The sequence below is a fragment of the Camellia sinensis genome, chromosome 13 (genome assembly GCF_055761805.1).
Source record: "Camellia sinensis isolate YWXY chromosome 13, ASM5576180v1, whole genome shotgun sequence".
Taxonomy (NCBI): Eukaryota; Viridiplantae; Streptophyta; class Magnoliopsida; order Ericales; family Theaceae; genus Camellia; species Camellia sinensis.
This window is the reverse complement of record NC_138973.1, coordinates 137,619,938-137,646,459: the sequence shown is the minus strand read 5'-3', so window position 1 is coordinate 137,646,459 and position 26,522 is coordinate 137,619,938. Positions and strand designations below refer to the sequence as shown.

Here is a 26,522-nt window from a genome sequence, read left to right as displayed (position 1 = left end):
GTAAATAAAATCGACTTATCTTTCAAAATATAATTCAAAACTAAAAAATCGGTTCAATTCAATACGATTTGATAAAAGAAGTGAATTGTATTGGTGTTCAAATAAAATCGACATTATTAATTCGGTGAATTTTTTTACCTAAATACCAACTATACCGAACCGATTACATCGCTATTCTACCTATCAATCAATCAAATTGTCTCACACCCATATATTCAATTACAAAATAGAATAATAATAATAATAAATATATTCCAAAATTATTTTCAAAACTCTTTATATCAACTTATCTTTCCAAATATAATTCAAAACTCAAAACTCTTTATACAAACTAAACCAAACGGAAGCTCAGAAGACTGCATCCATTACAAAAATATAAAAATAGAGAAGAATTCAAAAGGCTGCACGAGACGCGAAACAAAAGCTCAGAATGTGTTTCCCCAATACAAAATAAATTTTAAAAAAGAAAAGAAAAGAAAAAGTAAAAATAACGGCTACAACTGTAAGATAGACTCAACAAGCTCGTACAGGGGTGCAAGCTCCCCCTTATCAATCAACTGGAATTCCTGCATCACCCATCACACAGTCAATAAGACATAACTGGAGCAATAACGTAATAGAATAGGAACAAATCACCCAAAGAAATAAAATAAACTCTAATTCTCAATATTAAAGAACTCTCAATTCAATTCATATTCCAAGCAAAATAACCCTTAATACATAAGGGTCTATTTATAGGCAACCACAGAAAACCTTAATTTAAAAGTTTCCAAAATAAAACAAGACACAGTTAAATCCTATAATAAAATCCTAAATAATATTCTAATATTGCAATAATTCCTATACTTCTAAATTAAAAATAAAATAAAATAAAAGCAACCCTTCAAATCTTCCTCAGCCAATGCTTTTTACGTCCTTGTCAATGTGTGTTGTGTGTGTTTAATAGAGAAAGAAACATATACACTAATATTTAATAATGTAAATGTTAGTATTTTCTATTTCCCCCCGGATCCAATTTACAGCCAAAGTATACCAGAAAAGACTAGCATATTGACAAGAGATTTAGTCAGAGGAGCATCAGAGGCCATAATGTAATTACGGGCCCGAGGCTAACTAGTGGTATCCTTTATGGGTGCGAAGTGATTGAAGGATTTTCTCACCCCTTAATCCTGTTCCTATAGTTTGAACACTCATCTCTACCAGTGAGGCCTAGGCCCAACCTCAAACCACTTGATGAACAGGGTTATAGGCGGTTCTAAAGTGTAATTGGAAAACCAACAAACAAGAGGGCAAAACCCACTTTACCCCATGTAATAACCCTCATCTTTTCTTAGTCACATTCATGAGCATTTGCATGATTTTGTCTTGTTAAGCTTGCATTTGTAGACTTTGACTTGTTTTGCCTAAGTGAAGGTCTCTGTCTTGTTTTGTGCTTATGTGTTTTGCGTACGTATTATAAGCATGCTTTGTTCCTTACTTTGCGTGTTGAGCCTAGGTCATCTATCCTTGCGGTCTCAAGCCTAGGTCACACTTTTGAACCTCTTACAACTAGGCCGTTGTGCGCCAATACCTAGGACCATCATGGAACCACCTTGGTTGACCTCCACCATCACCCTGGCATATTGGCCGAGATATGCACCATCTAGGCCGAGGTGTGCATCACCTAGGCCGAGATGTGTGTCCTCTAGGCCGAGATGTTTATCATCTAGGCATTCGAGACCTTTGATCCTAGAACCTTGCAACCTTGTTGTGCACCTTAGCTGACATCTAGCGATCTTGTTCTGGGACCGGTATGACCTAGGCCGAGTGTGGCACATCTAGGCCGAGGTGTGGCACATTTGGGCCATGTGTTATCCTTTCTAGCCGAGATCATGGAAGCCTTACTTGTCTGAAACCTACGTTTGAACCCGAGATCCTTGCCTTGTCAGAATGCCCTCATCACCTTACGTGTTATACACACTTTGTCATACTCCTGTCTTTTCATTCTGGCACCTTTTTGAGGAAATCCAACCAAACGTTGCCACGTGTCCCAGCAGAGGGTTAAGTCAGCTAGCAGTAGAGAAACCATATCATTACCATATCTTTGCCTTTGAAGAGAGAGAAGCTCTAGGAAGAGGAAGTGAAGTTCTTGGAGTGAGAGAGCTAGATTCTAAGTTTGATCTTCATACATTGAACCGTTAGATCCGTGTTTGGAGGTTAGATTCTTGATCTACCCTTGTTGTTCTTTATGTTTATTTGATCACACTGCATGATCTAGCATGATTCGTGAGCCGTGCATTGATTTAAAGTTTTGTTTTAGAAAGAGAAAATGATGTTCTTGTGTTCTTGAAGAAAAGCTTTTTTTGATCCGAAAGTTTGTAACAAGTTCCATGCTTTTGTGTTCGTTTTCATGAAATCTTCAACTATGGGTACCCAGGTGCATGTTTTTGAACTCATATCATGATATCTCAGATTTTGAATAAGAAGTTATGATTTTGGCATTCATGTTCTTCATGTTCTTCAAGAGAAAATCCAGATTTCCAGACTTCATTTCCCTAAGTGTGGTCACCGAGACCCACTTTTGCCTAGACCTCACACCTAGGCCAAGCATCGTATCTCACCTTGGCCTACCTTGCATGATCACTTGCACCTTAGTCTATCTTGCATGCACATCTAGGCCGACCATGGTACACCCTTGCCGGCACCTTGTAACATCTCGGTAGGCAGCTGCACACCTAGGCCTAGGAGACCACACCTCGGCCAAGACTTCCTAAGTTCACCCAACTAGGCCATTTTGGCCTAGATCATCTCTGTGTATCCATTTCGAGACTTGGTTGGTACCCAGTATGCTTTTCCTAGAAGAAAAATAGTGTTTGGACTCCCAGTGCATGTTTTGCTTTGTCTTGACTTAGTTTTGGAAAGAAATGCCGAGATCATTTTCATTCATGTAAAGCCTGTTTTGATAGTGCATTGCCTACCCATATTTGAGCATCCCTTCTTGTCTTCTTGAAGTGCATTCAATAAAGTTATTATGTACTTGTAGGTCTTAGATTCTTGCCCTTATTCCCTACGTCCGAAGAGCTATTGTGAGTGATATTTTTAATAAAGCTATGTTATAATGTTTTGATAAAAGCTTTGCTTTGCTTTGCTTTGCTTTGCTTTGTTTTGGAAAAGTATTTAACTAAGTATGAATGGTTATCCTCTAGTTTTGTATCAAGTATTATCTTTGTTTTGATGACATTCTTGGAAGGTCCTTTCGTGCTAGGAAACGTTAATACATGTAGCACCCATGTTTGAGATACCTCTTTTGCCATCGACGGTCATGTACGGATAGTGCCACTAACGGTCATGTACGGGTAGATTTGTCTAATCGATTTCGGGTCGGCCACCGACGGTCATGAACGGGTGTGCTTAGGATCCCGGAACGATTATTCATTTGTTTTGTCAAGAATGTCATCCTTTGTATTATGTAGATGTTAGTAAACATCCCTAAAAGCTTTGAAAGATTTTGATTGATGAACTTGATTCATCCCAGGTTTTGTTACAAGCTGTGATATGTATTGTTTTGATAAAGATCTCGTATATCATTCATTCAAGCCTTTATTACTTATATCATTTACTGAGTATCCAAGCTCACCATTTCTTTTATATATATGTAGGTGACGAGCAAGAAGGCTGTGACGCCTAAGATGTTATGTGCAAGATGTTTTGATTCATGTTTTGTATCATGTTTTATATCATCTTGAAGATTATGCTTCTTAGCTTTGTAGCTTATTTCTTTAGTATATTTCGGTTTGAAAAGCCTTTTGATCAATATGTAAAATGTATTTTATTTCATGTTGTATTCAAGTTGTAAGACCATGTTAAGATGTATGTCTTTTCATTTTATCTATACACTGCTCTTATGGACTAATTAGATTTAAATTTATTGCTTCCGCACATATAAGCGCCATATGTGTACTTTGGTTGTGTGAATCCTTGTAAGTTGACCTTTGGTAATCTCGGATTACTGGTCATCACGACACCATTCTACTGGGGGCGAAATGGGATCGTGACACCCCATGTGGTTATGCCTGGAGCACTTTGCCTCCCTTCCAATTAGCCCCTTTGTGATTTTGAACTAAACTAAATTGCAATGCTAACTCGGTTAACATTAGTGACAAAATGATGGTAATACCCTATAAATTAGAAATAAAATTTAACGCATATCCTGTTTTACCCACACTTGTTTTTGGTATATTTTACTAGGATGTTGATTGCAATGGCAAAATCAAATCTTGTTCTTTTTTTTTCTATCCTTGTGGTATGGACCAATAGTATTTAACCTCATGTCTTTTAAAATTAGCCACATACCTTCTTCATGGTTTTGAACTACAATGTTACTATTACATTTCCCGTCAAATGGATGAAAATTGTGTCATGCGCCTTAGAGTGAAAAAAATAAATAAATAAATAAATAAATTTAGTCGAAGTCAATTTATAATTAGTTAAGACCAAATTACTCTTATCTTCATTTTCTACCTTTGAACCCGCAACCTTCCCACCACCGCCTTCCTCTTTTTGGACCTTGCAGAGTGTCCTTACTTCCCAACCTCCCCTGCCACCCTCTTCACTTCCCTACCCAACCTTCCTCACCTCTACCACCATACCTACCCCAAGATTGTTAACATCGGGATCCTACATTAGATTGTTGGAGGAGTTTACATGATTGGATCGTAAAATCAGATTGAAGATTGCAAGATCCTACCGTAAAAGAAAAATTACGTATTAATTTAATGTAAATAAACATTTCTTAAAAAGTCTACACAAAATAAGCCTAAATTATACTAAAAGGAAGTGCAGATATTGTGAAAAATATAATACTATGTAAAGTGTAAATCTAATAGTATACAATAGAAAACTCAATGGTGAAAAGTTTTGCATTTCATCAAAAAAGAAGGTGACGAAGAAGAGTTTTATAATACAACACTTTGCAATCTACAGAATGCATAAAAAGTGAAAGAAAAATATTTAACAAAATTGGATACAAAATAGATTGTGAACTTAAAAGAGTGGCTTGGCCGAATGACAAGGTTTGTTGTTAGCATCCCTAGTAGAGCGGGTTTGAGTTATGAAAAGAGCCTCTGCAAAAATTGGGTAAAGTTGCATACATCCTTCTTAGACCCAGCTAAGGCTAAGGCCTCGTTTGGGAACTTGGCTATTTTAGTTGGCTTTTAGCTATTTTATGAGATGAAAAAAAATTGTGTTTAGGATGATTTTTTGATTTTTTTTATAGTTGAATAGATGGTTGTGAGAAAAAAAAGTGAATGATCGATGTGTAGGATGTGACATTTTGCCTTATTGACTATTTTAGCCTCTTTTATTTTAGCCAAAATCCTTCATGCTAAACTCTCCCTTCCCACTATCTAACAATTTTTACCAAATCTAGAAATTAAATTACTCGATAGACAAACCAATTGTGCTACAAAATTATGTAAGCATATAAATGGAAGACAATGTAATGAATTTCTCCCATTTTACAATTATAATTGAATGTAGAAAAGGAACTGTAAGATTGAACAATCTAAAACTTGGATGAAGTTGGATAACTTACCCATGTAAAAAGAACAAAATGCTTGAAACAAGTATTAAGATGAGCTTCTTCCTTTAGACTCACAATCTTCTCAAAATGTGTGTGATAGATGTGCGCATACACACGGAACAATCGCTTGAATATTGTCTTAACAACATCCTGAAAATTTGGTGGAAATGATGCCCCTGCAAGATATACAGAAGATAAAAAAAAAAAAAAAAGTGCGGCCTTTTTTGATTAAAACAAGAAAAAACCATATGTTTACTGTATTAAGCAAACAACACATACCGAACTTTTGAGGAAAAATTGATTCATCATCGAGCAGAGCCTCAATCCAGTCCATCAAATACTCTACATATTTAGGAGCAGACACCTCTATGGGTTTCTTTATAGTAACTCCATCAGCCCATCTATACTCGTATCTGTGAGGAGGCAAAATTGAAGATTTGCAATTTGAATGCATCATAATTCAGACATAATCTAATTATAAGCAAATGTACATGCTTAAAGCAGATCTGAAATTGTATCATCCTGACAATCAACTTAACAAGCATGTTTCAACAAGTAACAATTAACTAAACTTTGTTGATTAGTTCCACATAATGATCTCTGACTACTTTCTTGGCCCTTTCCTTGCCCTTTCTTGGCCCTTTCTTTTCCCTATCATGATATCTAATTCATTAGACATGTTGGCATGGTTTTAAACCTCATTAATTGAATTTGATTTGCACCGGCAGATACCTTCATAAAAACTTGTACCAACTAATTCCATACCATCTTTGGTTACAATATCCTATATATTCCCATCCCTTAATACAAGTGACTTTCCAAAACATTTTTACAATTTAGACCTAATATCCCTCTAGTGGTAAATGCAGAATATTATATGCAATTCCAAATACAATAAAATATGTAATGTTACAATCGGAGCACTTGGAACTTTCAAAGAAACCAAAATTTAAATCCCAACATGGTTCAGTTTTAAAGTTATTTTCCATGTCTTCGTAGTCCGAGAGAGAGAGAGAGAGAGAGAGAGAGAGAGAGAGAGAGAGAGAGAGAGAGAGAGAGAGAGTCGCACTAATTAAAGAAAAAGAGTGTCGCAAGAACATTTCTTTGTTTTTCCCATAAGTATATCACCCGTAGAGCTTAACATCAAGCAAAGCTACACCAAACATTCCGTCAATAAAACAAGAAAGACAATTCTTAGGACTGAAGAAAGATACTTTGGTCCTGCTGTCATTAATGGACAACTTGATGCAGTACAGAATTCTGTAAGAGTGCCATACAGAATGTTCACTTGATTGAAGAAGTCAACAGCTGCAGCCACAAAAAATCAAATTAAAAATATGCTAACAATAATTGCAATTGATAAAAAAATGTATGACCATGGATATGAACGCACACCAATGTACAAAAATATGCATATATTGTATAAAAAAATTGTATTTCTGAAACAAATGGTTTACTTTCAAGAGAGTTCAAAAAGTTGAAGCAAATTAGGTATTAGATTCTTCATTCAATTAATTCTAGGCAGTTTAGGCCTTTTTTTTTCTTTTCTTTTTTTTTCTGAGGGATAATAAACTAGGAGAATTTAACAATGAATGCAAGGGGGGAATACAAGCAAGAAGGATTGAGTTATCCTTCTGAAGACAAACAAGAAAAAGAAAAAAGAATCTCAACAACACAACTAGAGATAGAATCCAAAAGAATAAACAAACCATTCCCAACACTGACCAAGCCTAATTGGAGGTCAGTATCAAACATAATTCTAAACCATTAAGTCATCCTGAATTTTACTCAGAATCAATTAGACAACAATGGCTTTAAGTTGCAGTATGAAGTATCAAGCATGTTACAGAGTCCAAAAATATATGCATAATGTAACAGGAAATGGGACTTTTTGAGTCATGATTTGTTGTTTAAATATGTAAACCTCAATGACACATACTAACGTTTGAAACAACTCTTTAGAGAAATTTATACAACTTATTATTAATAATGGTTCGTGAGTTTATGTTTTTTAAAGCTGTTTTGTAGAACTTCTAGTTAAGATTTAGCAAATGATGAACACAAAATAATATGTACACACAAGCACCAAATCAAGTTGTACTAGCTATTACCCCATCAGTTCACCAACATGACATTATATTATTTTTTCTTTTAAGAAAATTTAATAAAAGACAGAAGCATTAGTAATTGATATTTAGTTAACAGTAATATGCAAATCAGACTACTATGTATAGTACGAGACTTACATGCTGAAGTTCCAAAAAATATAACAGCAGATAGATGAGAAATCAGAACAAATTTAAAGACAGGACAGAATCTTAGACATGGCACTGCAGAAGATCATATAGTTACGAAAGTCATAGGTTTAAGTTAATTTTCTTACTATTTACAGCCAGCCACTCATTAGGATGTTCACCAGGAGGCAGTCGAACAGCTTCCCTTAAATTTCCACTACCTAAGGTAGCATCAATATGATTTTGAAGCTGTGCAGCCTGTGTGGGAATAAAACACAAGGAGAAAAAGCATCAACAACAAAGCGGCCAGCTCCAAAGAGTTGGGATTCATACTTTCTTGAGTTGAATCCCAATAGCACAAAAATAAATAAATAGAAGGGCAAAGGAGACAACTTGAAAACCCATTGCCTTTAAGTTAGAACACCAACCTTACTTCCTGATGGAGCACTCTTCTTAGGCCGAAATGTCTTCTGGTTTCTGCACATTTCATGGATAGGAGATATAATTAGCAATGGAAAAATAACCAAGGAAAACAATAACCCATCTTCTAGGCTTGTATTTAATAGAAAAAATGAGCAATCAAAACCACTTTATACACCAAAAGAAAAAAGAAAGCCTTTTTCCCCATTCCCAAGAAGACACTGATATCTTAATCCATAATTTCATGTACTTCAATGTAAAAACAGAATAAAACATACTCTTAAGTCAAATTTAGGATTCTCGAGGATGCAGTAAGATGAACAAAACTATGAATTAATAATGGCATTAGAATAGAAAGAAAATGCACACTTAAAATTTTCTGAAAACACTGTCTATACAGTTAAAGAAGAAAACAAAAACAAAAAAACCACCTTTCATTTCCATAACAACTTACAAAATCCATATTTGACCAAAATGTCATCCCAGATGACCTCAAAATAAAACTATCGCACTCAATCTTCACAAAAAGTACAACTAAAGGTGGCTCAAGCTTATTCGAGGCCGAAAGAAAAAAATGTAAATGGGGCCTCTTATAATTTCTTACACTGTAATTTTATTTTTTATGTTATAATTTTTATTTAAAATTCATAACAATATCCCTAAACTTCACAATCAAAATAATTTTGATAAAAAGACCTTAATTTTCTATCTTGACTAAAAGAATCAAAGGCGTGTCATGTAAATGTAATGATGAGGCCCTTTTGTTATCTAATGTGTGACACCCTAGATTTTCAAAGGTTAATCAGGCAAAAACTAATTCATCTAAGCGTGAGGTTTTAGAAAGAAATCTCGTTCTTGTTCATTTAATTGTTGAAAATCCTCTTTTCTTAACAATATTCTTTACTTTTTCAAAATATAATATAATTGAAAGTGAAAGTGACAATACCAATGGGAACCACAAACCCACTCTCTGTATTTTACCTTCCTTACATGCTTTCCATAATATACATTATATAACACCAAAAAAAAAAAAAATACATTCCACTTTTCAAATACAATGCCCCACGGACTTGCAACCATAAAATGGATATTACCCATTTTTAAAGAAAAAGGCACTCAGCCAAATCAACAAATACGGTTCGAAACTGAATACAACCAAATAAGAGCACTACAGGCTACAACTCATTATCACATAATCCCTACATCTTTATACAACCAATTGTCTAATCCTCAAGTCCGAAAACATTTCCTGTACACATTTATAGGCAGGGGGTGAGCAAACCACTAGCTCACCAAGCAATCTCATATAATTACTTTACAATACATGCGGATACGGTGATACAACATATATCCACAAAAATGACATGAAATGCCCAACTTTTAGATTGTAAGAAATAATGTATATTGATTGATATTGTTGTGTTTACAATTACAAAGATTCCTATTATATAGGAGTGTGTTTGGGAGTAGGTGGAGAGTAGGAGAAGTGTGGTAGGTGGTAGTGGTAGAGTGGGTTAGGTTTAGTGGAGTAGGTGAGGTGGTAGTGGTGGTAGGTGATGGTAAATTCTAACAGCCCCCCGCAAACTCAAGGAGGATAGAAACTAATCAACTTGAGTTTGAAGAGAGGAACAAAACAAGAAAATACATAAAAATAAAAAAGGATAGGAGACACTGTATGGTCGTGTCAGACCGTTGGTGAAGGCACTGTATGGTGGTGTCATAACATTGTAGAGGACACTGTATGGTGGTGCCATAACGGTGTAGAGGACACTGGATGGGGGTGTCATAACATTGTAGAGGACACTGTATGGTGGTGTCATAAAGTTGTAGAGGACACTGTATGGTGGTGTCATAACGTTGTAGAGGACACTGTATGGGGGTGTCATAACGGTGCAGAGGACACTGGATGGCGGTGTCAGACCGATGTAGAAGACAGTTTATGGGGTCATGTCGGACCGATGTAGAAGACAGTTTATGGGGTCATGTCGGACCGTTGTAGCAGACAATGTGGTGACAGTTGTTGTAACAGTTTACAGAGTCTTGTCGGACCCTTGTAGAAGACAGTTTATGGGGTCTTGCTGGACCCTTGTAGAAACTAACCGGAATCAATGTCGGGACAGTTTACAGAGTCTTGTCGGACCCTTATAGAAACTAACCGGAATCTATGTCGGGACAGTTTACAGAGTCTTGTCGGACCCTTGTAGAAACTAACCGGAATCTATGTCGGGACAGTTTACAGAGTCTTGTCGGACCCTTGTAGAAACTAACCGGAATCTATGTCGGGACAGTTTACAGAGTCTTGTCGGACCCATAAAGGAGCTAACCGGAATCAATGTCGGGACAGTTTACAGAGTCTTGTCGGACCCTTGTAGAAACTAACCGGAATCTATGTCGGGACAGTTTATAGGGTCATGTCGGACCGTTGTAGAAGTTGCACCCTCAAAAGGTGTGCCCAATTTTGTCAAAAGGCGTGCCCAATTTTGTCAAAAGGCGTGCCATCAAAAGGCGTGCCCAATTCATCAAAAGGTGTGCCAGACATGATGGCGAGGCACGTGGGCGCCTTGGCTTGCGCGCCCGTTTTGTCGTCTGGTGGCAAGAGGCGCGCGATGCGCGTGGCTGCCTCGGCTATTTAACCAAGACGGAGGCTGAGGCTGAGGCAGACAAAAAACTTCTGAAAATCCTCTGAAACAAACTCTTCCTTTGCTGAGAAACTCTGTAATACTCTGTAACCAACCCGTCTCTGAAACACTCAGCAACATGGCCTCTTCTTCCCGTCCAGCTACCCAGAACATGGCCTCCTCTTCCCGTGGTCTGCTCACGCTCTTTCCAGAACTGAACGAGTCCACAAGAGAAATAACTGGTGCGATGGCCAGTGAACCTCAACCAAACACCTCTGGTTTTGCTCCATTGAACTTTCCGATGCGGTCGGTGGAGCAAAAAATGGCGGTGCAAACTGATATTGAGGCCAATCAGTATACTCTGAAGTCATGTGTGGAAACCATGACTGCGGTTACAAATTTGTCGAACCGGCTGCAGAGTAGGACAAATGAGGTGCAGCAGTTAAACGCCCAACTGGCTCTGCTCCAACGCATGTATAAGGATGCGCGAGCAGAGATAAGTGTGCTAAAGGCGGAAAACAAGGAGCTGAAGCGGAAGGCCAGTTTTATGTTCCGATTTGGAGGGCCGCCATATGCTACAGTGGAGGAGCAGGGAGTAGTGATCATGCCCAGTGGAGTGGGAAACACGGAGGCAACACCGGCAAGGGCCGCCCAAGACGGTGGCAAGAAGAAAAGACCGGCGGAATAGGCGAGAAGAAAAATCCCACTGTTCCGATTTGTGTTGGTTGTGTTTTGTTTTGTTTTGTGTTTTTTTATTTTTATTTTTTTTATTTTTTTTTTTATGGTGTAAAATGCTGATCGGGGTTGATCCCCGGCATGAAGAAATGACAAGTTTGTAAAATGTTGTTTTTTTTTTTTTTTTTTTGTTTTGGGAGTGTTTTGTTGAAAAAAATAAAAAATAAAATGAAAGAAAACAAGGGAGAAAGGAAATAGATAAAAAATATTTATAGATGGATTATATGAAAAACATCAGTGCGATTGTTTCAAAAATAAAGTGGGGTATTTAAAAAAGAGGAAAAGTGACTTGGAAAAAATAAATAAAAATAAGTGATTTTTGAAATCAAATGGAGGAGAGAGAGGGACAAACCCATGTGATAAAGTGGAGAGAGAGTCGGTGAGTGGAGTGCAAAAGGTGAAGGAGAAATGATGGATTGAAAATGGTTTGGGTCAAAAGTGGACACTGTTAGTGGGGAACATGAGTGCATTGATTATTTGATATAATAATAATAATAATAAAAATAAAAAGTTAGAACAGTTGGAGAGAATGAGTGGAGTATGGTAAGGGTTTCATCCAAAGCCAAAATTCCTGCAGCGAATCACTTCGCAAATCCTAGCATGAGCTTTTTCTCTTTCCAGGCTTATTCATGAATTTCCTGGTGATTTCAAGAGCCTCTGGTGGCATTGTGGCAGAGAACACCCCAACCTGGATTTTGGGTGGCAGCAACTGAGAACACCCCAACCTGGATTTTGGGTGGCAGCAACTGGAAAATATCATAGATCTGATTTTTAAAAACCTCGTGACAGCATTTCATCAGCTTCATCCGAAACAAACATTTTGATGTAAACAGGGCGAAGTGATTGTCTCCGCAACATGTCAAACACACGACCAGGAGTACCAACAACAACATGAACCCCACTGGAGAGAATGCGCTGATCTTCGCGCACACTAGTCCCTCCAACACAAGCATGAACCTTCACACTTTGCTGGGCAAGTTCAAGAGTGGGTGGAAGAACCAAAGCTTGGCACTCAACCAAGCTATAATCTAGCTGCTGCAGAATTCCAGAGCAGAATGTTGCAGTGTTTCCAGTTCCAGACTGTCTCGTCATATGAGGTGAAGAATTCTTCTCCATCAGCCTCACACATGACTACAGTTGCACAAATCTTTGTTGATTTTATCAGCGGAATAGGTTGAGGTCCGGCGGGCGGCTAAGGTGAGGTTGCCGCCCGCCGGGGAAGCGAAAATACTAGGTTTTAAACCAGCTCTGATGCCATGTAAGAAATAATGTATATTGATTGATATTGTTGTGTATTACAATTACAAAGATTCCTATTATATAGGAGTGTGTTTGGGAGTAGGTGGAGAGTAGGAGAAGTGTGGTAGGTGATAGTGGTAGAGTGGGTTAGGTTTAGTGGAGTAGGTGAGGTGGTAGTGGTGGTAGGTGATGGTAAATTCTAACATAGATTTACTTGCTCAATCACTTTAAGACCCATTTATTTAATTAAGTCCCACAAGTTAACTTAAATAATTAATAATTTATCCAAAAGATAATAACCACATATACATCTTTTATCGACAGGATCACAAGTCCGATTATTTAAATAACTCACTCTAGTTAACTTAAATAAATGAATAGATTCTAACACTTGCCAATAAGACTTTAAATCAAAATAATTTAAGTAACTCACTCTTGTTAACTTAAATAAATATTCAACTTTAACACTTGCCAACGTGGGCTCAATTCCACTTTATTTAATTAACTCTATCTAGTTAAATAAATAAATAGCTTTAAAATATAATAACCACCAAGAAGGCGTACAATACCTGTCTTCAAGGCTATGACCCACCTCATCACCAATAACGTGTCCAAGCGGAAAATCAATAATAGGTCCTACCTGCCCACACTCAGGGCTCACCCTAGAGTCGTGTATCAGAAACAAAGTCCATCCACAACCACGAGCCCACACTCAGGGCTCACCCTTAGAGTCGTGCATCAAAAACAAAGTCCATCCACAACCACGAGGTTACACCTCTGAACTAAGAAATGTCCAGGAATTTATACCACAGATAGTTGGTACCACTATCTCCCCTACCTATATTAGACCAATAATACTGGCTATATGCCTACACGGGCTCACCCGTAAAATTAATAATAATACTGGCACCAAGTCCGCCAATTAACTAAGTATAATAAACACATACCCGGTTACTACATAGTTAAAAATCAAACACGTACCAAAAATATTTTCCAACAGTTAGCTAATTATATCAAAATCCCCTTTTGACTATAATTACGAAACATAACACAAGTGTTCTTTTACCAATTCCTCATTTTTAACTTCATCAAGTTAACCTAAAGCAATAAAATAAATAAATTATTTTGAATTGCCCATTAGCTCCAAACTAGCTAAAATCATCATTTTTCTTTTTTCGCATCAAAAATTACCAAACAATTCAAATATCTCATATATGAACTTAAGGAATGAAAATATCATAATGACATAACTCAATTAGTAGAACTAGTGATCAAATACCAAATCACTTTAACTTGAATAATATTCTTAATTCAAACTTTGTCTTATACCAAACAACTTAATCAACTTGATTTCCTCCAAATCTCATACTTGATCAACCTCACCATTTTTAATCCCATAATATTAAAAAAGTCATGAAATAAACCCAATAACACACTTTTAATTACATAGGATATAAAACAATGTCAACACTAATTTAACCCACGAAATTAGTAAGCTCCTGATACTTACAAATTCCAAGAAAAATACCAAATGTGATCTAATATTTCTCATGCCTTGAACCTAGCCACATTCAATGTCAACCTATTCAAATAATTCATTTTTGCCAATTTATATACACAACAATTTTTTTACAACTTTTCCAAAATTAATTAATCAACAAGATATTCACATCAAAATACACTTTTCAAATATGAAATTCAACAAAAAAAATCCACTTCTTACATTTTTCATTTTGCAACAATGACTAGTATAAGATGAACATGAATATTTATACAAAAGCTTGATTCATCCGTACTTTATAATTTCATTTTCACAAAAACGAACATTATATAACAATATGCACATGAATCCATATACCTATTATGTAAAAGAACGCAAGCATACAGGTGAATTGAATCTAACGTTGATGTACTCAACTCATGAGTCTAACGTTTTGACTTTTGCAAATACCCTCGATGCATTATTCCTTTTAGTCATATACAACTCATATTACGTGTCTTGTGTTTGCGACTCCCTCTGTATGCAAATATGAGGTGTCTTGCATTTTCCTATCCACTTGTTTCTAGACATTTGCTTCATCTCTCAACAAATGGACAAACCAATTGGTAAGGCATCACCTCTCCCTCCTAGAAGTTGCATCTTCGGTGCCCCTAAGCCAGCTGGTGGAAGAGAGCACCACCAACTTCCCAGCTAATAGGAAATGACCATGGGTTGTGTTTTCAACCTCATCTTGAACGGTGCTTTGGTTATATATTTAAAACTGGAATCATCTTCCCCTTACAATGAGACGAAGACTTGCTGTTGTGGCAGATATAGCTGTTGTTCTATGTCACAAAAAAATAATAATAATAATAAAAAAAAATTACAATTTACAATTTCGGTCGACCACTGCAGTCACTTTCCCTGTCCACACAAGCTTGCAACACACTTCCTGCCTTTTTCTTTTCTCCCAGTTGCATCCTTAATTTGTTATGAATAGTCTAGATGTAAGTTATTTATTGTCTACTTGTATATCAATAGCATGTGTATTTTAGATTTGCAAGTCTCGTGTGTTAAATGCAAGCTTGGTGTAGTTCCTTCCTATGGATTGGTTTCTGATTTGTTAACTTTTTTTTCTCTCTTTTTCAGTTGTGTTACACCTCTCTTCACTAACTTCCTCATGGTTATGTCTAATGTTTTCCCCTTTTTCTTATTGGGCTAGGCTCCCTTTCAATTTATGATCTGGATTGGGTTGTTGGCCAGTGTGATTCACCATGTGTTTCGTTCAAATAATAAAAATCATTCATTTTGTAAGAATTTGTGTGTGTAGGTAAAAAAAAATTAAGTCGATCCAATAATTCCATCCTATGCATTATCTAATTCATAATATTTTTTTCGGCCTTTGTTTCTTTTATGTAACATTTTATAATAACATGTAAATGCAACATGTTGTGCAAAATATCATCTAATCCACTAAAATCGCTCAATCCGCACCGATCCATCCGCTAACTGTGGATGAAATTTTGAAACTCATAATCTCTCTTCGAAATCGCTCTGCTCCATTATAGTAAATACATATATTTTTTTTAACCTCCAATAAAAAATGTGTGAGAGAAATTTAAGATGTGAAATTTGTTACGAATTAATAATTATATATATGAAAAATATTACGTAAAATTAGTTTATGTTATATATATGAAAAAATATTTTATAAATTAGTGTTATATATTATGTAAATGCTTAATAATAATATTTTTCAACCAACTAACAAATTAAAACTATTCCAAATTGCTTAAAAAGAAATTTTGTACAATTTTTGAATATGTTCAAGCGGTGGCATTCATTGTACAAAGGAAATGGAAAATTAAAAAAAGCAAATGAAAGTGAATTAAAATTGCCATTTTATTACAATGTACATTCTCCGATTTAATTCTTAGAAAAAAAATGGTTATAGATAAACAGTCATTTGGTATAAAACAGAGGCAATTACCCCCCAGTGTAATTTAAAAATAATAATTACACATAGGTTACAAATTTTATGATTTTAATTATTAATATTTATAAAATTTATTACTAATTTGTAATTATTTTTTGATAATACAATTGATTTGATATTTCTCCTAAAATATATGATTGAACATTTCATCTTACTTTCATTTTTGTATTTATTAAGAGTTTCATAGTACAAGGAAATAGATCATTGGAATCATTTTAGGATTCTACTTCCACTCTTATGTTTGGAGATCTTATTTTCAATATATAACTTCCCGTACAGTATAAGAATTACCGATTATTGTTCAGAGATATTACATTACATAGAAAAATATATTATACAAGTATATTAGAAGAAACAGATGTCCCCATGATAACAATTTGCTATCAAACAGAATCAAACAAATATTTTACTTTTTAATTAGAGTGTACAGTAAAAATAAGATACCTTACAACATGTTAGGTGATGATAGAGTTGGGTTTTTTTTTTTTTTTTTTTTTAAGGTTCATTACAAGGTTTGAACACTCTGTTTGCGACCAATCCTTTTTAGAATGAAAAATGTTAGGAACCCACCCTTACGGACTCTGAATTTACCCCAAAGGTGTTTGTGTTTGTATGGTGGAGATTGAATTGATAGTGGAGTCCACATATGAAATGAATCTGAGCCTTTGTAGTATTGTTATTTTGGAATTGAACACTGAAATATTTTATTAATACAAGCGAATGTAATGTATATTTCTAGAAAATGAAAAATACTTACTTGATTTATTTATTGTTTTCATAAAATACTTTTTTTATAATGTTTACAAAATAAATTATGTTCAATTAATAATTTATTCAAATTAACTCATTATTTTTTATGCACATATCTTTATTCCACAAATAATTTTTATGATTTTGCCCTTAATGATGAGCCCCCCACCTGCGACGTGTGTGGGGAGGCCAACTAGTATATTCATAAAATATCTTGACTATTTTACTAGTAGAGATTTCATTCCAAAAGCAACTCTCAAATTTATTTTCAGATTTTGACAAGTATTATCAAACACAAGATGATTTTTCCAAATCAATTTCAGAATACCAATATTCTTAACATTTCAACATAACTTTCTTCCAAAAATTATTTAAACAAAAATCTGAGAATAATACATGTAATACGTCCAATCATGGTATATTTTCTCAAAATATCCCTAACATAGATTTAAAGCAATAATATGAAGAAAATCTCTACCTCAAATAATGAAGATGCAACACTAAAAAATCTCAAACTTGCCAAATCAAAATTCCTACGCTAAGGTTTCAAAGAGTTCGTCAAGCTCTACAACTTTCCTTCTCAAAAAATTTTCCAAAATCTAACCCAATCTAGTCCTAATCTTAAGAAATATGTAAAACACCATGGTTAACAAATGTGTGTGTGTGTGTGTGTGTGTGTGTGAGAGAGAGAGAGAGAGATCTCCTCTCTGCCAAATACAACACAAGGGGAAAAGGAATATAAAGAAAAAAGAAGAGGATCAAGGCAAATGGGGGAACTGATGCATGTGGGTTTTGTCCCACCGACCACTCAACACAACACCACAAAGAAAAAAACAGAAAAATATATATATATATTTTATATATTTGTTTTCGACACATCCACCCATGCACACATATATGATATATCTGCGTATATATACATACATAATATCACACAATTTAAAAACATAACTGATAAGATTAGACAATTTTTTTATTTATCAAAAAAAGATTAGACAATTTTTTTCACTACAAAACCATAACATTTTGCTTATCAGAAAAATATAACTTTTCCAATTTATGGCACTTAAATTTATCATTCAAACAATTAATATAATTTAGAGTAGATACTTACCATATCAACTCTTAAAGTGGTCCCTACTATTCACATAGTTAACCTGGACCAAACAATCAAGTATAGATTAATTAAATCAGAAGTCTAAATTGAAACACAAATATCCAATACTTACCGGTTTTGAACTTAATCATTATCCATTAACTAAACAAGTCCCAAATAAACACCAAACTAGACCCAACAACATTTATTTCAAGTTATGGTCTTCTCACCCAAAACTCAACACAAACGAAATTGAATAATAAAATTCTGTTTTCCCAATTTACTAAACACCTATCAGTCCGTGAATTTTATAAAATTCATTATTCATCTTGTTACTCTGAAATTTTTACCCAACTTACAAAACAATTATGAGAACAATATATAAAAATTTCAGAATTTTCTGAGATGGGAAACTATTTTAAAAAAATACAAAACCGGAGTATTTTTGCACAGAATTTCACATCACATTCAATCCGAGTACCACTCAATCCAGAAATTTTAGAAAATTAATCTGTAAGAGTTTTGATCTGGACATTCTACCAAGTATACTAAACTGATATATAGATTTTGCGTAAAATTTTCATAAAGCCTTGAGCCATAAAACTATTTTTAAAATTGGGCAAATTTCGCTTTACCCCCTCCGTGATTTGAGCCATGTTTGGAAATGACCACATAAACCCCTTATAGTTTGTGAACTGAAGTGCACCGTTAACATTCTGTCCAACTTCATAGTAAGTGTGAAACACATGGCATACATAAGAGGGTTATATGCTCATTTTCAAATTTCAAAGGGGGTAAATCAATCACACATGACATAAAGCACAAGGGGTTAAAGTACACTTTGTATTTCAAACAAATGACGAAAATATAAGGGTATTTTAGTCTTTTTTAGTAAATCATTAACGGGCCTAACGATGCGCTTCAATCCACAAACCACAAGGGGGTTATATAGTCATTTCCAAATGTTAGGGGGGTAAATCACACATGGCCCAAACTACAAGGGGGTAAAGTGAAGTTTGTCCTTTAAAATCTCGTTGAAGAGTCTCTAAATCAAAAGTTGAATTTTTTTCCAAGTCGTTACATAATGAGAGAGGTTGTTTGATCTCTTTCTGATTTGACCGACAGCTGATGACGTGGTATTGATAATTTAATATTTTAAGAAAAATTGCAATTCAATGCAAAAAAATAAAATAAAATCAGTGATAAAGTTTACGAAACTTTAATAATTAAAGTTATAAACCTTTCCAATTCGTAAATATTTGTTGAAGGCACCACTAATTTGTAATTTTTCCTAAGATTTAATCTTTTTTATTTATTTATTGAGAAATCATTTGCAATTTTTTGCTATTTTTGAATATTATTTTGACTATAATTTATTTAATGTATACACATTGTATAGTGAATATATAATAACTAGGGTCATCTACTACTCGGGGTCCTAGGCGAGCACCTAAGTTGCCTACCCCTTAAGCCACCACATATCATGTCCGACACCGACATGACACGTCCGACACCGACATGACACGACATTCGCCACACTTTCTAACTCATAGATACACAAGAAACACATTATAAATTCAAATAAAATAACTTGTAATCCAATGATAAACACAAACAAAAATAATAATAATGTACTTTATACCTATTATCCTCTTTTAGACTTTAAAATTATTATCTGACTTAAATATTCATATATATGACATAATAATTATTTGTTCCTATATATGACATAATAAATATATAAAATTAAATATTCTGCATGTGTTCCCCACGTGTCATGTTATATATTTTTTGAAAACTTCCATGTCGATGTGTTCGTGTCATGTCATGTGTCTATGTTTCTGCTTCTTAGGCCACTTAGGCCACCACTAAGCACAAGTAAAAGATACATATTTTCAAAACCTTGAGCTCTTGACCACATTTGCTTATGAGTTTGGGCCAAGGCTACCAACTAGACTTGAAACACATATAAAAAGGTCAAGAGAAATGCCACGATTAGGTTTCTCACAAAATAGTTCACCATACCAACCATTCATTTTAGTCCACCATCCCATCAGCAGACTTCTTGAAGATGAAAATGCCAACTTAATTCTATAAATAGGATCAAATGTTATGAAATTTTAACAAAACTCAAGAACATAGAGTTTATTCATAAGAGTTTGATATTATGAAAATACAGGTTAAAACTTGTAAAATTGAACAAGCCTTCCTAAAAAAAAAATTGATCATTAGGGCACCGTGTGATAATACAATTCCACTTAAAAGTGAACTCGTTCAGTTATTCACAATTAAGGGTGTTCGATAATAGGCAATCTGCTAGCACTTACATTTGAAAATTGATTGAAAGTAGATCTTAATTTTAAGACAGAGAAACTTGACTTGTTAGCAAATGTTCAATGCACTTGTTTGATTGACCAGATTAGAGTGGGAATTAAATATCCCATGTGCCCCCCATGGAACCCACATCTTTTTTTTTGTGTGTGTGTGTTTCCAAGTCCATCGTTTGTTTTGACCAATGGATAGGGATAAGTAGTCCAATAGTATGGCTAATGCCAGTGTGTCACAAAAAGGTGGGATTACCAATAAGATTCCCCCATGGGATTGGTAACAAATGCTTATGGAATTAGCCACACCACTCCATCCAATGGACAAAACTAATACTCTCATCTTATCCCATGATATATCCTACCCTAATTAGTTACTCCCCTGGTATATATAATATATAATCCCATCACTAATCTCGTCCTAATATCATGGCATTGCCAATCCCCATATCCCACAAAAACCATATTCGGGAATCAAACACCCTTACCTTCATGAAAATTTTAAATTTATCAAATTTTAAATTTTAGTTCTTAAACAATTCAGCAATGAAAATTTAGTACTGAAAATTTTCGTTACTTAATAATTTTCAGTTTTATCAAACAGACCCTAAGTCATGTAGTAACAGACAACAAAGGAAATGCAAGACAGAAGCTTACTGCAAGCTTGGTAAGGGAATTTGGAAAAAAACACGAAAAATTTATCTAAATTAATGGTCTATTTGCTAAACAATTCGAATTATAGGTTTTCAAGTTTGCGAGTATCCTACATCCCATGTTAGCATGATGAAATTCATTAGCTCGAAAAAAACCCAGACTTTGAGGTTACCTTCAACGAAATGAAGATTGAACACAAACCAATCAATCCAAACAATCTACCTTGCTATGCATTAATTTATTCCCAAATTTGATTGAAGTTTTTCATTTAACAGATACTTCTCGGAATGAGAGCTTTTTAAGAGTCACATTACTGGCACCAATTAAAACTCGCTTCAATTTCATTGTCACCATGAATGGATAATGAAACAAAATTCAAAATCAAAACCCAGATTAATACATGAAAAATTACCCAATTAACTCCAATAAAATACATACATGAGAAAGATATCAGGAATACCTGCTTCCAAGGCCGAACAGACTCATGATGATTTCTCAGAGAAGTTCGGTTTTTGAGACTAGGCCTAGGGTTTCAGTTTCTTTCCCTAGAAGCCTCTCTCTCTCTCTCTCTCTCTCTCTGAGAATGGAAACAAAAACGAGAGAGGCTCGTACCAAATGTCGAAGAAGACATCAAGGGCATACGTATGTATGTCTATATATAGGCGAAGTGAGAGAGACAGAGAGAGAGAGGGTATGACAGACAGACTGGCATTGAAGAGGAAAGCAAGACCCGATTCTCTCTCTCTCTCTCTCTCTCTCCCTGTCTAACAAGAGCCAGGTCGTCTTCTTTCTATACCATTGCCAATGCCAGCCTAGCTGATTCTCCTGAATTTATATTTTCGTTTCAAAATAACTAGGCCATATCACCTCTACTATGCACACCCGTATTATGCACAAGATGTGTTTATAATTATTTATATACGTGTAAATCGTGATTTTTAAATAGGAAAATGTTTGAGAGCTCGAAACTTGCTCCTCCTAATTCCCTAATGCCCAAAACGATGTCGTTTTGGGCATTAGGCTTTTTTTTCTTTTTTTTTCTTTTTTTTCTGCCATTTTTGACCATTTCCGAGCTCAAACGCAGGGGGAAGAGGGAGAGGAAGAGGGAGAGGGAGAGAGAGAGAGGGAGAGGGAGGGAGAGAAGAGAGAATGGAGACACACACACAGAGGCCCCTGCATTCCGGCCGATCGTCCTATCGTCGAGCTCCGCCGATCGTCGCAGCTCTGCCGATTTTGTCGCAGCTCCGCCCGGCCGCGGTCGCCGTCGCCTCCGCCTCTGCCTTCTTCCTCTGCCTCTGCCTTCTTCCCTTCTTCTTCTCTTCTTCTTTCTTTCTCCTTCTCTTCTTCTTCTCTTCCTCCGCGTCTGCTTCTTCTTCTCTGAAAAAAAAAAAAAAAAAATTCAAAAAACGTCGAAACGACGTCGTTTTTATTTTCGGGGGATTAGGGGGGACGCTCTTTCGAGCTACGTAGTACGGCTCTTTTAAATATTTATTAAAGTGTTATTATAAGGGTAAGATTTAGAAGTTGGGAAAAATTAATAAATGTTAAGATTTTTTTTTTAAATCAAAAAATTAAAAAATTTAGATTGGGAGATTGAAATTCTCATAATGCTTAGGATTAAAAACCTTTCTTACAATATATAATATAGATTTTTCTCGTTACAGTCGTTGCCAAAATATTTGCCCTTTTTTTGGGTTGAGAACATTTGTTCGAAGCTAAAAGAGGGTGTATAGTCTTCTCTTTTTTTCTTTTTTTCTTTTTTTTGGTAAAATTGTTTGGTAGGAATTTTTTTATTATTTTGGAAAGTCATTTTATTTTCATTTTTATTTTTAGTTTATCAGTTGACTTTTTTTTATTTATTGATTTTTTTCGGATTATCTGTTTAAATTTATATTTATTTGTTTAAATTATTTTTTATCTATTCAAATTTATATCTATTTGTTTAAATTTTTTCTGTGTAAATTTTCTATCTATCTAAATTTTATTTGTGTAAATTTTCTATTTATCAAAATTTTATCTGTACAAATTTTTCATTTGTACAATTTTTATTTGTATAAATTTTGTAGAGCAATAAAACCAGAGTTACTCTCTTTATCTATGTCTCTATCTCTCTAATTGTTGCATGTGCTTTTATTTCATCAACATTATCATCAATGGAAATGAATGCTTGAGATTTGGAGAAGACAAAGATCAACAGATCAACAACTGTGCAACAACAACCACAAAAAATTCAAAGCCAAGATTTGTTCAACCTTATAGATATGTAATATGTCAAGATCCATCGGATTCTTCTCTTTGAAAACTGAAAATCAATAATACCTCAATAACCTGATTCCAAGATCTGCCCTTTTTGCGGCAAGAATGGACAGTCTTAAACTGATCGACATCGAGTTTCTTACTGATGAACCCTACCAAGAAGGCTTCTTCGACAGATCCATTCACTTACTGTGATAACTCCGTTTTGTCTAATGCCATTAATCTTTAATTATATTTGTGATTATGTGTTTAATATGATTTTGGATGCTAAGCATGTAATTATACGCATTTTTGAATTTATATTATTCCCTTGTGGAGATATTTGTCCTATATACCGCTATAATCTGAAATTGAAGACCTTATTGACTTCAGAAACCAAAATTGATTGAATCATTGTGATCTGCATAATTTTTAGAGCCTACGGTGAAGTTTGATTAAAATTTGATTCATACTGAATCAATTAGATTAATTCAATTAAAATAAGACTTTGATTAATTAAACTAAGCTCCAATTACTTATCTTAATCATGGATTAGTGAATTAAGTTAAGAGTGCTGCTATTAGCACCTACCAAAATTCTTTGGACCCCCCATTTCTTTGGACCCCAACCCTAAACCCTAAATTTTAATAATATTTTTTTGGACACCCCACTTATTACCAAATCTACCCATATTCATAATATTTTCGCAATGAAATGCACACCTACCTAATTTTTCATCCCTCTCCTTCCCTGACTCACTCAATCTTTAGAGTTTGGAGCTTTGGTCCAGTACAGTTCATCCGACCTTCCCATTGCGTAAGGATGGTAATTCACTCTCATACCCTTCTTCACTACTGTCCCATTTGGCAACACGTCGTTCTTTAAAGCTTGTTTTCCGTCAATGGGGACGGGTGGGTCGAGTCTCATGGTCTCGCTCAGCGACGCATGTGTGTAAACCATGTCTTTCACTTCTTCGTAGATTGAAGCTTCGGATTTCTCATTGATTTCTTTGAGAATCTCAGTTTCTACATCTGGGTTTTTGGAGACAAGCCAGAAGAACCAGATTAAAGCTTTCATCTAAATGCCCTGAATTCAAGAATCTCAATAGGAGATCAGCAGATTCGAGTGATGATTTTGAATTTGTTCACCACTGTGTAGCTGAAAAAATGTATTTTGTTCAGAACGGTTTTGTCGAACAATAATGATCCTGTCAGCACTGTATGTCCGAACAAAATTTGTTCATCACTGTGTAACTTGAATCCATTCCAATTCACAACTTAAAATAACATGAATTAAATCCATTCAAAATACATAACTTAAATCCATTCCAATTCACTCTTTTCCATTCTAAGTTGGTTTAACAAAGAAAATTACATAACTGACTATCTGCATTAATGTTCGGAACCTATGTATTGAACAAAAGGATTATGTTCAGTACTGTATTACCGAACATAATTCTAACAGTCAGCAAACCAGTACCGAACAGCTCGAACGAAACAAGAACGATCGAAAACGACCGAGAATGTTAATACAAGACAAATAAACTTATTAATGGAACGCCGGTCTCACTAGAATTGTTGTCATCGTCCTCCATTGCTCTATTTAATAATGTCTTTTAATGTAATTTTACTTTAGGGTATAATTGTAATAAAAAAATTTTATAAAATGGAGGGTCTAAAGAATTTTGGCAGGTGCTAATAGCAGCACTCTTAAGTTAACCTAGCCTATATATAAGCTAATTAAGGTGCTTAGCTCATTTTTGAGCTCAAAATTCAGCTTGTAGAGAGCATTTTAGAGAGAGAAGTGTGATTCTAGAGAGAGTGAGGCTTAATCTTGAAGATTTGGCTAAGGGCTTAAAGAATTGTGTGTAGGAACTCAAGAACTAGCTTGTGAAGAGTTGATTGAAGACTCTAGGTAAGTCATGAGCTTATAATTCATGAAATTAAGTTATCAAAGATATGAATTTAAGAAGATTATGAGAGTTAATATAAGAAATGGCTTAAAGATGATGATTAGGGAGGTCTAACATACATGCTTGCATGAATTTGTTACATTTTCTCATTTTTGAACATGAATCTTGTAATTCATGTAGAATTAAGAGTTGTATCTCATATGCATGCATCAATTGTAAAGTTTTGAAGCCCAATTTTAAGCCTTGAAGCTTGTGAATGCAAGATGTAAAACATAAATTTTACAAACATAAAGTTTAAGGTTTGAATTTTGTTAAATTCATGAAATTTTGAACTATAGGTGAAGCTAGCTTCAATTATATGTATTTGGGAGTGTTCTTGAATGTTTGAGTGAGTCATGCATGCATTCAAGTGTTGAAATCGAGTGTACATTTCGAGCTCCCAGTACTTTTGCACACATTGGGGGTTGGCTCGAGCGACCAAAAGTCGAGCAACCACCCTTTATTTTCAACCTTGGCTCGAGCAACCCAAAGTTGGCTCGAGCGTAAAATGAGAGCATCTAGTACTTTTGCAAACTAAGGGGTTCACTCGAGCGACTAATGTTGCACTCGAGCGAAAGTGTCCTGTTTCAGGAAACTTTGAAAAGTTATTTTATATTTCAATTTCTGTTCTTTTTCATTTCTGAGCATTCTTAGGCATACATTGAGCATCCTAAATGAACTAGAGAGTTAGAAAGAACACTAAGAAAGATAAACGAATTTGGGAACGAATTGAATTCTATTGTGACCCTATTTATGTATGTGCTATGAATTGTGTAGGGTCAATCACGAGGACGAATCAACCATTTGAACACTATGAGTAATATCTTAGTAAAGATATTTCATGTATGCTACTTTCTAAATGCTACCTATGTGGTAAACTTTCTAAACTCATGAATTTGTACTATGAATGGGTATTCTATCTGTCTGATTCGTAAAAGAATCCATAAAGCGATTAATAAGTACGAATGCATGATTGATAAGTACGAATGCAAAATGGGCCCAAGGCCATTTGGTATGTTTGACAAGAATATGAAATGGGCCCAAGGCCATTTGGTATCTTTGACAAAGACACAGAGTGGCCGTAAGGCCATTTAGAATATTTGACAAGATAGACCGAAGGTCAACTTACATACGAATTGGACCGAAAGTTGTTTTGTATGATCATTAAATGGATCAAAGGTCATTTTGAATAAGCAATTGATTGGACTAAAGGTCGTTTTGAATGTGAAT

General features: G+C 34.9%; 1 protein-coding gene across 1 annotated transcript; it reads right to left on the bottom strand.

The window, feature by feature from the left end:
* Positions 1-250: 250 nt before the first annotated feature.
* Positions 251-21,974, bottom strand: LOC114260523 (MOB kinase activator-like 1A). The gene is made up of 7 exons (XM_082903520.1): positions 21,567-21,974; positions 8,223-8,271; positions 7,944-8,052; positions 6,775-6,868; positions 5,840-5,973; positions 5,573-5,736; positions 251-566 (listed from the first exon to the last, which is right to left on the bottom strand). The coding sequence occupies exons 1-7, from the start codon at positions 21,590-21,592 to the stop codon at positions 495-497; spliced, it is 648 nt and encodes a 215-aa protein (XP_082759646.1). The 5' UTR covers positions 21,593-21,974; the 3' UTR covers positions 251-494.
* Positions 21,975-26,522: the final 4,548 nt, after the last annotated feature.

Bases quoted from the DNA above. Each gene is read 5' to 3' on its own strand.
- LOC114260523 (XM_082903520.1), bottom strand. From the start codon at position 21,592: ATGAGTCTGTTCGGCCTTGGAAGCAG. The intron at 8,053-8,222 runs GTTGGTGTTCTA...ATTCCCACACAG, and splicing joins GTGCTCCATCAGGAAGTAAG to GCTGCACAGCTTCAAAATCA. The intron at 5,974-6,774 runs GTATCTTTCTTC...GCCTCCTCACAG, and splicing joins TTAATGACAGCAGGACCAAA to ATACGAGTATAGATGGGCTG.